Source organism: Zootoca vivipara, chromosome 3 (genome assembly GCF_965207765.1).
Source record: "Zootoca vivipara chromosome 3, rZooViv2.hap1.1, whole genome shotgun sequence".
NCBI classification, from domain to species: domain Eukaryota; kingdom Metazoa; phylum Chordata; class Lepidosauria; order Squamata; family Lacertidae; genus Zootoca; species Zootoca vivipara.
The window spans coordinates 85,930,207-85,947,974 of record NC_142586.1 but is presented as its reverse complement, the minus strand read 5'-3'; the positions used below and the strand labels follow the sequence as shown (position 1 = coordinate 85,947,974).

Sequence of the window (17,768 nt, the reverse complement as noted above, 5' to 3'; positions counted from 1 at the left end):
TATGATATTGCACTGTTAAATCTGTGAACATGGGATTTTACTTCCAACTTAATTATTGATCTTTGGTTACACCTCCTCATTTCAGTATAACATATTCTACCTAGTGTATTTTTCTCCTTCACCATTAGCTCTTGGGCTGATTTGCATGCAATGTCAAGCCATGGTTTAGCCCAGGCATGTCAAACATGCGGCCCTCCAGATGTTTTGGCCTACAACTCCCATGATCCCTAGCTAGCAGGACCAGTGGTTGGGGAAGATGGGAATTGTAGTCCAAAACATCTGGAGGGCCGCATGTTTGACATGCCTGGTTTAGCCCTACATGGATGAACCTCAGCAAGTCAAAGCACAGCATCATGTCTGGGAGCAGATTTTTGACTGTGTTTATTTTCAGTTTCAAATCTCAGCGTAGATGTTACAGAACCTGGCCTACAACAACTGATGACTACTTCCTATATAAGCCAACTTCACTTTGCACTTAATGCTAAGCCAAGATTCTTTGAAATGGGGGAAAAACCTCCTCCTGGTCACACAGAGAAAGTGGGGAGATGAGTGGGCCTGATGATTCAATTGCCTTTGCTGTTGCTTGTCTATGTAGTGCTTAACCATGGTTCAGTGTTACATGTGAACTAGTCCTTTTGACAGTCATACTGTGTTTTATATTTCTTCATGCAAACTCCTACTCTTCCTCCAGCTCTGCAGAGTTGCCAAGCATAAGTTTGGTAATTATCTAAATTCTGTATATTTGCTCCCTGTTTACTTAAGGATATATTTAAAAGTGAACAGAGGCAATTTCCTTGGCTCTAATTCAGTAGCTTGAGCTGTAATAACGATAGAAAAGTTCCTATGGGCACCTCCCCCTCAGTTGGCTTGCTGATGCAATGACTAAATTTCAAAGGCTTAACCAGACTCTTCTGATTTTAAGTCTAGTCAGATATTAGGTGTTACGCTGAAAACTATTGAAGGCCTGTTTGTAAAATTTTAAAATACTGTATGCTCGCTCTGGAATTAAACTCATTTCATTTCTTCTTTGGGAAAGTATGCCAAAGTAGACAGCAGGGACCAGAAATGAATGTAAAATGATTTTTAAAGCGTGGCTGCAGATAGTCACTAATCACGTTGGAATCTGATTCCAATCATCAGTATTACTGCAATCCAAAATCATTCTAGTAGCAGTACCCCCATGCACAAATTAAAAATGTATTTTAAAATGCTAGACTATACTTGTTCCAAGCAGATTAGAATAATTTGAATGCTGAATGTCTCATCAATTCAGATTATTCCACAGAATAACAGGTTAGCTAACACCATGGTGAATCATTACCTTGAGAAGGTAAGTGGGGATGTTGCTGAAGTCCACTGGCAATTTCAGAAGGAAACGAGCTGACAATTCACCGGTCTGTCAAGTGAAGAAAAAACAGTGAGACCTATGCTGAGCAGTATCACTGTACAGCAGAAGCAACAGCCAGAATCGTACATCAAACTTTCGGGAAGTTTCCTAATGCTTTCCTAACAATTTAGAGAGCTCACTCTAGCCATGAATGAAGCCAAGAATGTATTTATAGTTTAGTAAGTAGTACACAAACGTGTCTTAGCACAACGGGAAATGAAAGGTATTCGGAGCACCCTTATGACAACGAATACAGTGGTACCTTGGTTTACGAACTTAATCCGTTCTGGAAGTCCGTTCTTAAACCAAAACCATTCTTAAACCAAGGCGCGCTTTCCCTAATGAGGCCTCCTGCCACCAGTGCCCTTCCATTGGTCGGCTTCCATTATAGACCGAGGTAAAGTTCGCAAACTGGGACACTACTTCTGGTTTTGCGGAGTTCGTAAACCGAATCGTTCGTAAACAGGGCTGTTCTTAAACCGAGGTACCATTGTAATTATATTAGACTAGGTGCCCTCCAAATGGTTTTTGTTTATTTATTTGATTGACGCTGTAATCTCTCTCCCATCATCAGATAGTCCAAGGGCAAATATGTCACAGTTAAAACAATTACAACTTACACTTAAAAACAAAAACAAAAAATCAACAACAAAGCAGCAGTGCACAAAAATGCAGGAGGTGGCAAGAAATTCACACGGCAAAAGGTCCAAATAAAGACAACTCCCATCAGCCCTAGCAAACATGATCACTGGTCAGGGATAGAGGGAACTGCAGTTCAACAATATCTGGAGAGCAGATCATATATTATGCAGCTAGACCTTCCACATTATACTCATCATTATCTGATAATACTTTTTGCAGAGACAGGCTAAACTGAGTTGAAGCATTTGAATGCCTTGCTATGTTATTCCAACACCCATCTATGAACAGTCAACCTAAAAGAAAAACTCTGAAGGATAACTGTACATCAGACAGCATTGTGCAAACTGCAGCCCAGTCAGTAATTCGTTTTCATAGAAAGCCACTTCATTAATTAGGGGGGGGGCAACACTTCGACCCCATCCTCCTGAAAGTGGTTGCTTGCCAGTAACTGCTGCAATCCTTTTCTCTACATCTGTTTGCCTCTAAATTAGTAGAGCAACAGAGTTAAAGAACAAAAAGAGGGAGTAGACAGCAAGGAAGGTAAATTGAGGTCAAGGAAGTTAGGCTGAGGACAAGGAAGGTAAATTGAGGACACCTCATATACTTTAAGAGCCACACGCCTAGCACAAATAACCTTTCCAAATCAATGGTTACAGTCCCCATGAAGAAAGGATTTCTACATTATTTTGCTAGTCGACTTACGACCACTTACCCAGTTGTTCTTTTTGCCAGCATAAATTTCCATGTTTTCTCCATACTGAGGTTCTTCAAGTAATGTTTGATATTCAAACATGAGGCGAGAGCTCTCACGTAGTCTGCTGCACTGGAACTGGTGATATTGTTGAACAAGTTCTTTTACAACAAGCAACAGGCATTCTGGGTTTGAGGGATTCCATGAGGCCAAGTTCTGTGTAATGAATTGAGACAATGACCAAGTTAATTCATGAAAACAGGAATACTAATATAGTTGTTTTTTCACTGCCCTACCAAGGAAAGGTTTTGAGTTAGACCAAGCCGTAGGACATTCCACTTCCTTAAAAGAGCATGGGAGCAGTTCAGTTAGAAACTCAAGTCAAAACTCCTGCTAAAATGAAAACTTAGGGAGAATACAAGACAGATTAAAAAGATTTCTCTCTCTCTACCTGAGGCTATGATATTAAAGATAAACTATGTTAGGGAGAAACTTACTTTCAACATTAGAAATTCAGAGAAATAAAGTGATCTTTGCAGACTTTGCTCCACTGTCTCCTATAAGGCCCTAGACAAGGAACATTGAAATTATGGGAGAAGCTATAGTTTATTCAATCTTCCAAAGATAGGAAGGACTCAAGGACAAAAATAAAATATAAGCCTAAATGTTTAAAAGATAAAGTAGAATTACGGTAGGTTCCATCGACAGTGTGACATTTTATGGAAAGCTGGAGAAATTGTATCTACAATATCACCAAGGAAGAAGATGAACTCTAGACAAAACGCTGGGCTGTATTCAACTATAGTAACTTGCTGCATTAGCGGAAGCCAGCACAAAGATTCTCACTGTTGCAAAGGGACTCCCCACTTCTGCCACTCCCATATATATTTCCAGAGTTGGAAGACCCTGCAGAAGTGTGTGGGGGGGGGGGGAATCACCTGAGAGATTGTTCTGTCAGGCAAGTAGGAATGCTTGAGCTAATGGTATAATCTCCTTAGCACTCCATTGAATACAACATATCATTATTAGTACTGTTGCTGCTGCTACTACTACTATAGTGTAATGCACATGGCACTTTGCAGAGTGAAAAGAGGACAGGCCCTTGCTCAGAAGTGCTTACAAATATAAATTTTATTAGAAGGGGAGAAAATAGGAAGGGGGAGGAAGGTATGGGGAACAGGCAATCAACATGAGTAAGTAGGCACCAAGGCTATATTTCAGTTACACATTCAGTAGAGGAGATGTCTGGAATCTTTCAGAGCGAGAAGGACTGTGATCCTTACCACATACTGTGATTTAAGAACTGGTAATTAGGTGCAATGGCTATCAAGGTGTTGGAGAGATCAACTGATCAGAAAGTTCACTTTTATCAGATTTTGTCAGCTAAGCACACAGCATATCATGTAGGAAATCAATCTTGCATCACAAGGTCAGAAATCAAGCAAGCATACATGTTCTGCGTAGTTGCTATTTCCTTCCCACAAGCCTTTCAGCAAACAGCTTTCCCAGAAAGTTGAAGGATGGAATATGTGCCAGTAGGGGCTGACATCATTTTTAATGAGAAATGGGAATGCCTTCTCCCCCCACTTTTTTCTATTGTGTTGCATCACTAGTATTGTGTTAAAGGAAGTGACCAACGTTTTAATAACTGTCCTACATTGGAGTGGAACATTTTTCCTAAGCACCAATGAGACAGAAAATCACACCCATATATGCTTTTTTTAAACAACTAACAAACATTAAGGGGAAAAAGAAAACAGAAAGAGGAAGCAGTCATTTGTTCTTGTTCCAACAGCAGGGTTTTTCTTGTCAAGCTGAACAATATTGCATCAGAACAGAGCTTTCAAATAGCTTCACCCTAACAGATCAGTTTTAGACATTAAAAAAATCATCTCACAAGATAGCTGTTTTGCTCCAGCATTAACTATATATTTTTAAAGTAAGTCATAACAGAAAAATTACTTGGAGGATAAACAAAAATGATGTTGAATCTGATAAAGAAGTACAAACTCATAAGAATCAAAGTTGGGGGGGATCAATGAGAATCTTTATTTTATGTCAGACTTCTATATTTTAAACATTTAAGTTAAGTGTCTCTTTGAAAAAAATATCCTGGTTTTAACTGAAGTCAGAACTTGAAATGTTGAAGTCTGCTTTTATAATCCGAAATGTATTAATTTTAAAACTGCTTTTCCATATAAAAAGAACAAACACCAGTAGGTGGGTGTATGTATAAAGATGAAGGCCAAGCATTACTGGGCAAACCACCAAGCCTTGTTTCTGTAGAGTTCTGGACAATTAAGATACAGTGGATGCTAGGGTTGCGAACGTGATCCATGTGGGAGGCACCTTCGCAACCTGAGTCTGCGCACGTGCAGGTTGTGATTTGGCGCTTCTGCGCATGCGCAAAGCGCAATTTAGTAATTCTGTGCATGCATGTGCGCTGAAACCCAGAAGTAACCCGTTCTGGTACTTCCGGGTTTGATGCGGAGCACAAGCCGAAAAGACTCAACCTTAAGCGTCTGTAACCCGAGGTATGACTGTAGTCTTATCATCTCTTTCTATACAGAAAGAGAGACAAGCCAATGATCTGTTAATTTCACAATTGTTTCCCTTATCTAAAATGACACAGTTTTGTGGCACAAGAGTCATGTTGGCTGCATGGCTAAAGGTTCTGCTTATGCTACCAGGAAAACGAAAGGCTCCATGGTGCTGCTGCCAATCAGTTCAAATTGTTATAGGAACCAGGTGGCGCTGTGGTCTAAACCACAGAGCCTAGGGCTTGCAAATCAGAAGTTTGGCAGTTTGAATCCCCGCGACGGGGTGAGCTCCCGTTGTTTGGTCCCAGCACCTGCCAACCTAGAAGTTTGAAAGCACGTTAAAGTGCAAGTAGATAAATAGGTACCGCTCCGGCGGGAAGGTAAAGGGCGTTTCTGTGAGCTGCCCTGGTTCACCAGAAGCGGCTTAGTCATGCTGGCCACATGACCTGGAAAAAACTGTCTGCAGACAAATGATGGCTCCCTCGGCCACTAAAGCTAGATGAGCGCGCAACCCCAGAGTCGTCCACGACTGGACCTAACGGTCAGGGGTACCTTTACCTTTACTATGCACATTTCTTCTGGAAACGCATGATTTTAAACAATTTTCTTCTGTCTTTTTCATGTTGATTTAATTGGCTTTGATTTAAACAAAACCACCCTGTTCTTAAAATGGTCATTTAGAATTACCAGCTTATCAAGAGATTTGTGACCAGCTGCAAAACAGAAAGTTAAAGAATAAACATGGCATGCAGTAGAGAGATGACTTTCAATGAGCTCCTGTAAATCTAGGGCGGAGGAGGCAGGAATGCATTCACCATAATTGTAATATCCCCTCCCCACTACAGACAACCAAACATGCACATTTTTGGCCCCAAATATTTTGGATCCCAGCCATTACATATAACTAATTTGCTTTTGTCAAAGTAAATCAGAACAGCGGTCAGGCAGAAGGAAAACATAACACTGGAAGCACCTTTTCTTCATGTTGTCAGTTCTTATAGGCTCTTAATAAACTTTTTTTGCCCAATCTGCACACAAAAGTCACACTATACTATGTCTGGCCTAGGAGCCACACACACACTCCTGACTATACTCACATAAAACCCACCCTTAGAAGTGTAACCTTGGTTACTTATACTACTGTTCTGCCTCAGGAACAAAAGTTAGGTGCAATGAGAAACATTTGTGCCAGCATCATTATTCCAGCAAGATGAGAAAAGCAATGGTACCAGATACAGGTTAGCACAGTTTCCAGATCTTCAACACAGAGAAATACGGTATAGCTGATTGTGCAGTACCACAGATATGGCAACACACACTGGCAGAAGCATCCTGCAGATGACTACCTTCTTTCCTGGCACATTCTAGGGCAGTATGACTGAAGACAGTTTTTCTGCCTTTACCAAATGCTTTCAAGTGGGTAAGATTCCAGGAAGCATTCCATCTCTTGAATTCATACGCTAATATTAAAAAAAGTTTAAAACCACAAGTTGGGTAAAACTTTAGTTAGCTATGTTCCACCAGGCTTCCATTTCCTTTAAAAAAACAAAAACAAAAAGCAAGCTAGGCATCACGGTCACAAAAGACCGTATCTTCCTTTAATGTTATACAATGGAGGTCGCCAACATGGCACCTGATAAATGTCAGGGTGTCCACCAGTTCCTCCTGTGGTGCCCACAAAAAGTCTCAGTAAATATCCCCTTGGAAATCCACAGTGCACAAGAGACAGCTTGCTTTCCTACTCAGTTCCTATTTGTATTAGCTTGGCCTCTCCCCCACTGAACATGCCCTCTTAAACTTGCAATGTTTCAATGGATAATCCACCCTCCCAGCAGAGGAGAGCAGCAAGGAGTTTCTTTCTGCAAATTGACTGGTTGGTTTTCTATCCCACCTTTTTCTCCAAGGAGCTCAGGGCGGCATACATGGTTTTCCTCCTTTCCATTTAATTCCCAGAACACCCCTATGAGGTAGGTAAGGCTGCAAAGGCAGTGACTGATCCAACGTCACCCAGTGAGTTTCATGGCTGTGCGGGGATTGGAACCCTGGTCTCCCAGGTTCTAGTCCAACATTCTTAATCACGACACCACACTGACTCCTTAAGAGCTGCTGTGGGTGATGTAACAGATATTAAGTTGACTTGGTTAGGTAGATGTCATAACATGATGAATTAAAAACCATCAAGGTTGGAAAACATCAGTGTAATTTCTGCCTTTTAAAAAACATACAGCAAGGAAGGAAGTGCATAGCGGCAAGTCTTAATTCATAAAACTATGTAACATTCCTATGGGAGAGTAAAGCAATTTTAGATTTGGAATGCTATTTTAATGTTGTTCCGATTAATTGCATTTAATACATATTTTACTAAGGTTGCCAATCAAATATTGTCATACCACCAATTTAACAATATTTTACTACAGGCACGTGTTCTATGAAACAGAAAATATTCTTGCATGGGAAGCAGCCTACCATTGGGTTTGCTGTTGTATGAGACCATAAAGAAAAGTCAGAAGGAAAGGTTGCTTGGTTCTCGCACTTATGGGAGCTGCGACACACAATCACACACTGTATTGACACCCTCTCTTCTGCTCTATAGTCATATTTAAGAGTCCCCACATGCCTTTTATAGTTGTTGTGTGTGTTATTTGCCTCTAGAAGAAATTGAGGCTATTTGGGCTATCCCTTGGGTTCAAGAATACGGTGGTACCTCGGTTTAAGTACACAATTGGTTCCGGAAGTCTGTACTTAACCTGAAGCGAACTTTCCCATTGAAAGTAACAGAAAGTAGATTAATCCGTTCCAGATGGGTCCACGAAGTACTTAAACTGAAAGTACTCCAACCGAAGCGTACTTAAACCAAGGTATGACTATATATGCCATTAACTCCTCCTTTTATGCATGCATACAATATTGTTCTCTGAAAATAATTGATTTTAATCACCTACTTCTTAATATATCTGTTAACGAATGAGGGGTTACACTGAGTATCTCTCTCTTTTGGTTCTATTAGTATAACAGTTGACTGCAGTCAGGATCAGAAAATCCACTCTACCAGTGAATGGGAGCAAAAGGCATTCCGTGGAAGACTCTAAATGCTGTTTGCTTTGATTCAGCATTAAAGAGCAGGTTTTCCTGGGGACAATAGTGGGACATAGACTGGGAAAAGACAGAGCTGTGCCTAGAATGCATGTAAGGCAAAAGGAAACTGTGGATGAGCCCTAAGGCAAAGAAGGTTTTTTGGTATAAATATAGAAATATTTACTGAGTTGAGCAATTGTACCTTTGCCCTGAACTGGCAGAGGGTTGGACTAGATGATATTTGAGGACCCTTCCATCATTCTAACATCAACCAAAATATTATGTGCACAATACAGCCAAAGATTTTAAGCACTTTCAAATCCCAGTAATTTCAAGCAAAGAGTGTTAAACATATGCTTCTTCATACCTTCAAGGAGGCTTAAAAGTGCTCAGCTGCTTTGGCTATATCACACCCCAGGTTTCCAGATACCACTTATTTTATTTATTAAATGTACATATGTTCCTATATATGCGTGCTCCTAAGCAGAATTACCTGGAAATAACACAATGAACTCAACAGGACTTCCTAACCATGTGCACTTTGGAATGTTTCAGATTACATGAGAGCCCGTATGATATGGTTATAAACAATTAACCACACCAAATACACAGTAACAACAACAACAACAACAACAACAACAACAACAACAACAACAACAACAACAACAACAATTTATTTGTGCCCCACACATCTGGCTGGGTTTCCCCAGCCACTCTGGGTAGCTTTCAACAAAATATTAAAATACAGTGGTACCTCTACTTACGAATTTAATGCGTTCCGAACGCACATTCGTAAGTCAAAAAAAATTGTAAGTCGAATCCCATAGGAATGCATTGGGAGAAAAAAATCGTAAGTTGAAGCAACCCTATCTAAAAATTCGTAAGTAGAAAAAATCCTATCTAAACCGCATCCAAGATGGCGGATTGAGCTCCATTCGTAAGTAGAAACATTCATAAGTAGAGGTACCACTGTACAATAGTCCTTCAGATATTAAAAGCGTCCCTAAACAGGGCTGCCTTCAGATACGTTCTGTAGATAAGTTCACATATCTCGTCTTACACAGACGGAAAAAAACATGCTACTGGATCTTTTATTTATTTTGATTTCCAGCCCACTCCTATGGCTTTGGAAAGTATCCTGAAGTGCATTCCCTCTAGCTTCCACTTTTTAAAAACCACTCAGGGCAAGATAAGGAAAACCGAATACTTGGAGATTACTGCAGATCAATCATAGTGAGAGAACAGTACTCCATTCTAAAAGGAAGCAACCAATATTACTTATTGCAACCATGCCGGATAACACATAGTTGCAGTCCTACAACAACTGACTTCAGCAGAACTGCTGCCTGCCATCTCAACATGCTTAGCGACCACCCGTTTCAATCAGCTAGTTTTGGCACATAGGCTATTTAACCAGCCCTTAGAAGTCTAGATCTGAACTGTCAACACAATGCTTGTCAGGATGGAGCTTGTATGCCTGTAAGCCATCTTTCCCATACATGTGGTATGATCTCTTTCTAAAACCAGGAACAATCTGCATAAGATGCAATTTGTTCCTGTCATTAAGAGAATAAGCAAATCGTTTCTTAATTAAATGGAACTTGTTTTTCTTAAGAATGTGCTTCAGCATCCAGGTTGCCGGAATATCTTCCAGGAACGTGACTTTGAAGAAGACAGCTTGCTACTGTTTTTTCTGGCTGTACTACAGAAAACAGCAAGATCTTCAGTTGGTGCACTCCCCCCCCTTTTTTTAAGGGAGTATAGAATTAAGTGCAATAATTGTCAAGGAAATAAATGTCAGGAAACACAAGAATCAAGCCCTTGATAGCGGTTAATAAGATTAAATTTATGCAGAGCCTTTCTTCATGGATTAATTGCAAACACTGTACAACATGTAAGCAAAAGAGATTTGCTATAAAAGGTCTATCGAAAACATTTTATTCTGAAGCAATTTTGATATATACTAATGCTCACAAACCAACGGAAAAATAGGAATATTTATCTGATAACTGTTCCATTCTCTATCTATTCAATCACCTTCTCAGCCACAAGCATTTGTTTCCACTTATATCCAAAGTGTCCGCTTCACAGGAAGAATCAGAATCCGTTTATATCTTACAGCTTTAGGCATACACTTAAAATATTTAAACATACACCTGAAATGTAAAAGTTACAGACAGGTGTTTGCAAACACCTGTAGCAGGCAGGCACACTGATCGGGGAATTAGGATAGGCCAACCCTTTGGCAATAAGAACATAAGAGCAGCTCTGCTGGGCTACAACAAAAGCCCATCTGGTCCAGCATTTTGTTCCCAATAGCAGTCAAACAGATGCCTATGGAATGCCCACAAGCAGGACATGAGCTCAACAGCACTCTGCTGCTTATGTTCTCCAGGAACTGGTATTTGAAAACATACTGCCTCCGAGTCTCAAAATAATATTCAGTCCTGACTACTGTAGTAGCCACTGATAGCCATATTCTTCATGAATTGGTCTAACCTCCTGTTCAAGTTTGCAGCCGTAACTACATCCTGTAGAAGCAAATTCTGTACTGAAATGCTCTTTGTGAAATAGCACCTTCTTTTGCCCATTCTGTATTTCGCTTCATTCAGCTTCACTGGACAATCCTGGGTTTTACCATTATGAGAGGGAGGAAATTGTATCTCTATTCAGTGTCTCTGCACCAGCCATAGTTTTTATGCACCTCTAACATGTCCTCTAACCTTCCCCCTCCCCAATCCTGGGTTTTACCATTATGAGAGGGAGGAAATTGTATCTCTATTCAGTGTCTCCGCACCAGCCATAGTTTTTATGCACCTCTAACATGTCCTCTAACCTTCCCCCTCCCCAATAAAGTCCCCTTCATCATAGAGAATAATTCCAGCTCACCGATCCTTTTAGTTGCTCTTTTCTCCAGTCTCGGAGTCTCCGTGTAATGTATGAAAGTAGCTCTGAATATACTACAAATTATTTAACATTCAAATTGTAACCCTGCAGTGTGTCCCCTTAAGTGTACTGTACACAACCAATAGTTGGCTAGTATTTCTTGTTTTCATAGTCCGAAATAGACTTGATTAACCAAACTTATACTTAAAAGTAATTGCTTTGTGCATATTCAATTGATGAGCGACCACCAATTGGCCTGGCTCCTTTTGGACCCAGAAGATGGGCTCTCCATTGATGCTCACAGGGGCCAGGAACAGAACCCCAGCACAAAATGGTCGCCGCCTGCAAATCGGCTTGCCTCTGAGTAAGCATACTTTGGATGAAAGTGTAGATGAGAAAAGTTTTACAACTTCTACCCCAATACAACATATTATTGGTTTCCTTTTCCAATTATAAAATGTCAAAAATCAAGGCAAACTGTATTGCTATATGCGGGGAAATCAAAACAAAAAGGAACCCCCGTAAGAAAGATATTTCTGTTCCAAGTAGAACAGAAGTTACAAACTGAAAAAAATATTTTAAAGGGGATTAACTACAGCTAATTATTTCCTAAATGACATGCACTAATCAGAGAAATTACATGTTTTACTTGCACATTTGCAAGCAGTTACTTTCTCTCTGGAAAAATTCTTATGGTCCAATAATTAGAACCTAAAGGGCACAGAATTGCTAATTTAAATGATTTCTCATTAAAAAATGAAATTAAAAGGCAGGAATTAGAAAGATACTTCTTTTCAACTTGCAAAATGAGCTTCTAGGAGACTAACTGCCTCCTAGCTAAGCTTCAACATTGGCTACATACACAAACTGTGGCTTAGCATAGGGCGGCTAAACTACAGCCCTCCAGATATTGCTGGATTAGAACTCCCCTCCTTGACCACTGGTCATGCTTCCTGGGGCTAATGGGAGTTGGAGTCCAACATCTGGAGAGCCACATGCTAGTTACCCCTTGCTTTGCACCAGTGTATATGGATAAGACTACTGCATTTATATAAATGTATTACTAGGGCGAGGCCAGATCCTTATCTCTAGCCATGGAGTAGTTTCTTTCCATAATATAAACATAGTGCAACAAAAACAGTTCCTCAAGGGAGGGATGATCTGTTTACCACCTTAGACAATGACATCCATTTTTTGAAGGGTTATCCATCTAGCATACTTGATTCTTGCATACTCCCTTCCTGAAAGTGTGCCTATCCTTATTACAAAACACACACTTACGGTAAATCTTCAGCTTTCAAAGTATTGCCTAACATGATGAAACCTAGAGTACACCTTCACTTCACGTCCATGCTTCAAGGTATGAATACAGAACCTCACCCTCACAAATACTGTAGTACTTTCTGTACTATAGAATTAGCCCTTCTTCAAACCTATACAATGTTTATTAGAGGGAAGTCTAACCTATTATTAGGTCCACAGCAAGGCGTTTTACAATGAGAGGGCTAAAGATGAAACGGCTCCCATGGCCTCTACTTCTATTCTTCCTGAATGAATGCTGTTCCATGCCTCTGGTCTCTACCACTCCACTCCCGGGATTGCAAGAGGTGGTTATGTGGAAAGAGTTCCTCAGAGTTTCCCACCACAATATCCTACCCATATAAGAACTAAACCCTTCTTATCCTTGAAAGGCCTGCTGTGTTAGGCAAGAACGTTGCGGTCCACAAAAATGAAAAATGGATTGATCACAGGCAGAATAGGGACAGTAGAAGTCCAGCTCAATAACAGTAGCAGGAAAAACAGATAACTCATCAGAAAAGAATAAGAATAAGAAAAATAAAAATAAAAACAAAAGATTACAATGTGATCACTTTAAGGACTATGTGGCAGCAGATTTCTCCAAAAAAAAAAAAAGGTAGAAGTATTGAAAACCCAGATGAATATGCAAACTTTTTCAGCAGATGTCATAATTCTGTCAGGCAGTGTAAGTCTCTCTCCAGGATTGTAGTTTTTAGCTAACTGTAATGTATTCTCTACGAAAACTAACAGCTACCACAATTATTTAATCAGTATGCTATAGAAAAAAATGACCAACTATTGACAGCACCCTGATTCACGAAATTTAGGCAAAATTTAATTTACATTAGGATAATAAAAGAACGTACATGTATTAAGGGAGCAGCAAAAATACAAGACTGAAAACCTTTGTTGGGTTTGCAAATTTCAGTTTGACATTTTTAATTGGTTTTGTGCGTTTTCAGCCCGCTGCTGCAACCAATAGCTGAAGGTACTTATTAATTATAATTATAATAATTCAACCACATCATTAGCAAGATGCAATTAAAAATACAGAACACATTATAATACATAGAATCCACTAACAACAATTAGAGCAATAAATAAGCAACTTAGCCCCACCACGAAATGCCTGCCAGAACAGGCAAGGCTTGCCAATAGGAAGGTGGGTGAACACACGTCATTCCAGAGCTTGAGGGCCATGGATAAACAGCCAGGTAGGTGTTTGTATAAATGACAGCACACAGAACACTAGAGTAGTACTCACATGTAAAGCTGAGGGATCAGGAAGGAACTCAGCATCCTCTCCAAAGATGAAGTCAGGTGGCAGTTCTGGATAGTAGGCATTAAAAATTATATCCCCTAAAACAAGCAAACAAGTAAGGAAATAGCTTAGCTACCACCATAGCAAAGAAAAGTCTATACACATTGACTGCATTCATGTGCAATGCAAGTCTAAACTATTAGCATTGTCTAAACCACCTTTTGTAAGACAACTTGTATACATAAATTCTATACTTAAAAGTCTCCCACATCTTAGTCCGGAAGATGTATTGGCTCCTTAAAATACTGTTCTAATGGGAAAATATGTTACTATGAACCTGTCATATATTATAATATAATATTGATGCTACCTTTGAAGATCATTTGGAAACTGCAGTTGGTCTAGAATTATTGTTGATATTTTTATTAACATTTATTAGACACTTTCTCTCGTCACAGGCAACTCAATGCAGAGGTCAGACTAAAACTATCCATCACAGTGACTCCCAACTGGTTTCCAGGCAAGTTGATACATGATGAGCCACCTGCTCCCAAGTGTGTACCTGTCCAGGTACGCAGGTCATCACCCAAGTGCCTGTTTCATGTTCTATAACCATAGGCTAGCTTAGGCAATCCCAGTACTGTTTCTTTTATTGCCCTTAGATTACAGAACAGCTTCCCAAGGGAGACTCAGCTGGTCCCTTTCCTGGCACCCTTTCTGATACAAGCAAAATGCTTCTCTCTTCCAGAGAACCCTTGAGATGCAAGGCCTAACCCACGTCAATGGTAACTTTCTTGTTCTCTTACTTATTACTTCTTTATGTGTGTGTTTTTGTTATCTTTTAAGACCCCTGGGTGCCTTTGAGGACAGAATTAGTCAGATATACATTTTAAACATAAGGAGCATATGGGTGCAAGGCTTTGCCTCCCCGCCCCTTTGCCCCCGTGTATTAGACTTATTTGCTATTCCAGTATAAATCAGAGGTTGCCAACCTTCCTGGACTAGTGGGAACATTATGAATTTTGAAAACATACTTTGGGAGCCAAGTGAGTGTGGCATAGCGCCAGAATAAGCTACCTGGATTTGAAGTATGGCAGCTGTTGTGAATGATGATTTGGAGGAGGAAAACTGATCTCTTACAAAGAGGATGCAGTGGTTAGCCGCAAAGGAAGTAGGCACTTCAGCTTGTACTCAGCACCAATCTCACAAGACAAAACCATGAACACTTCAAAATGTTCCTGTTACGACATTCTGTGGCCATTTTTCATAGAATTATTCTGCTTTCAAAAGATAACAGCCACACATCTAGCAACAGGATGTTTGGTGTTCCTGTACACTGTTGTCTGCTTATAGTAATAATTTCCACAAGTGCCAATTATGAATGTCCTTTGCCCATCAAAAAACATTTTGTTCTGAACCACAAACACTGTCATTCATAATGCTTCGAAGCACATATTAACACTTCTCATCTGCTACTTATTTGCAGCTATATCACATCCATATTTGCTGGCTTTAAATATGCGTTCTCTCTTACCATAGATTGCCATTTTTCATTTGAGTACTGTAGATCCAACTCAAAAAACGTGCTGCCAATCTTGCTGGATTTGTAAAGAGAGGCATGTGTAATATTGGAAAGTTGTTATATTCAGCAGACCATAACGCTGAAGTATATTCTTTCTCAATACTGTTGAAGTCATATAAGGACCTAACAGTAATCATCATGGGGCAGATCTCACCTGTTGCTTTGTAACTGTTTTAATATTTTGTTCATCACAGTCTTGTCATCTCCAACTTCACCATCATCCTGTGCTGTAGGCTAGGTTGAAATAGCAAACATCATATAGACCAGGCATCCCCAAACTTCGACCCTCCAGATGTTTTGGACTACAATTCCCACCATCCCTGACCACTGGTCCTGTTAGCTAGGGATCATGGGAGTTGTAGGCCAAAACATCTGGAGGGCCACAGTTTGGGGATGCCTGATATAGACAGCTCCATGGATGAACAGGGTTTGAACTGAGGTCTCACCAGTGCCTCCCTGTACAACCCTGGCTGTTTTGTGATACACACACACACACACACACACACACACACACAAATGTTTTAAGGCACCAGGGGTGAGAAACATGTGATCTTCTAGATATTGTTGGACTACAACTCCCATCATCCATTGGTCATTCTGGATGAAGCTGAGAAGTATTAGTGTCTAAGTACATATGAAGAACCATAGGTTTCCCAGGCTAGTTTCAGAGCAGTACACTTTTTTTAAAAAAATCATGATGTGAAATCTTTTTTTCCATCATATATATCCAAATACATGGAACTATGCCACTTGAATTTTACCTGATATCACAGAAAAAGCCTAATGTTTTGTTTCAGACAATTCAGATATAGTGGTACCTCGACTTACGAACGACTCGACAACCAAATTTTTTGACTTACGAATGGGGCAAATGGCCGCACGCTTACGAATTTCTCGACATCCGAACGGAAACCGCGGCAGTTTTAGATAGGGTTTTTTCGACTTACGAATTTTTAGATGGGGTTGCTTTGACTTATGAATTTTTCCGTTTCCAATGCATTCCTATGAGAAATCGCGTTAGCAATGGCGCTTTTCAACTTACGAATTTTTCGACCTACGAAGGTGCCTTCGGAACGGATTAAATTCGTAAGTCAAGGCACCACTGTACTTTTTTGTGACATAAGATGTTTTAAAAAATTATAAATTGCCTAAATAATTATTCCTTTTCAGATATAATGCGGTTAGGAAAAAGCTGCCACCCGAGTTTATGTGTAATCTCAACATTTAAACTGTATAAACATGTACTCTGGGTGATAAAACATTTCCTACATTTTAGGAACACATAGGCTTCTATGCTCTACTAAAAAACATAGACTACTTGCTACTTGTTTTCCAGTTGTCTTTTACTGACAATTCAGAAAGCCAGTCTTAGCAACTAGTATAAGATGGTAGAATATAATTTTCTTCTTCTCAGCGATTACATAAGTATATATGAAATAGGGGGGGGGGACTGCAAGAGTAGCAGTTAAACAATTTATATTAGCTTACAATATGCTCCTCTTGTTCAGATATATTGGTGCAGCTTGCACAGGTCAGAGGCCACCCAGGCACCTTAGAAATAACATATCATTCTCATTGGGTGGCCATTTACAGCTGAGTACATGAATGACAGAGGCTTGTAAACACCAATACAGAGAGACCTGTGCATGTTCAGGCAACTGAGAACGAAGCCCTTGAACTAGGATGAAATAGGCTAAGGCTAAGGCAGTGTACACACCAGAATGGTAATGCGCACATGCGTCACACAGATCTGATTTTTCCATGTAAGCTTTTGCGCATGTCTGTCAACAGAAAAGCACTTTCAAATGAGCTTTGTCTCAAGAGGTTTTTGTTTTCCAGGCTAAGCCACAACAACAGGTTGTCAAACGCAACACTGTTTCTGTCAACAGAGCAACTGCTCTGAGGGGATGTATCCAAATTGTGAGGGGATGTATCCAAATTGTGTGCTGTTGTCCCTTTGCCTCAATTAGTACTTCCCCAATCACTCCAATTTCTGGAAATCTGAGGGTCACTGTGGAAATGCATGCAAGTATTTGTTCACCTGTGGGCCCAATGCATTTTTTTAAAAAAAGATACGAGTTTTCCAATATACCTTACTTACACAAAACACTGGATTTATTTAAAGAACCCCAATTATGTGTGCCCCACTTTATCCATCAATTGGGAATGTCCAAATTAAACAGGGGGTAGGAAGTGAAGGCTGCCACTTGGATGAGGACAATGTCATGTGGGTGTGAAAAACATGCACACCTCAAATCCACTTTAAACAGCCAAAAATACTAACATCAACCACATCAATGGCTAAACCCTCTTCCCCAGAGTAAATACTGATTCTTAAATAATTATTTCTACATGAGGCCCAAAGAAGTCACCTATGGTATCCATATCTGAATCTCCCACATGAG

The 17,768-nt window shown here is 40.0% G+C and overlaps 1 protein-coding gene across 3 annotated transcripts in view; it reads right to left on the bottom strand.

The window, feature by feature from the left end:
- The window catches only part of BABAM2 (BRISC and BRCA1 A complex member 2), a 129,005-nt gene that overhangs the window by 99,647 nt on the left and 11,590 nt on the right, over nucleotides 1–17,768 (bottom strand). For all 3 annotated transcript variants that reach the window (XM_088666596.1, XM_035111504.3, XM_088666597.1), the window contains exons 4-6: nucleotides 13,785–13,879; nucleotides 2,742–2,936; nucleotides 1,322–1,396 (exon numbers count right to left, since the gene is read on the bottom strand). In XM_088666596.1, the coding sequence (XP_088522722.1) occupies nucleotides 1,322–1,396; nucleotides 2,742–2,936; nucleotides 13,785–13,879 (365 nt within the window). The remainder of the gene's footprint in view (nucleotides 1–1,321; nucleotides 1,397–2,741; nucleotides 2,937–13,784; nucleotides 13,880–17,768) is intronic.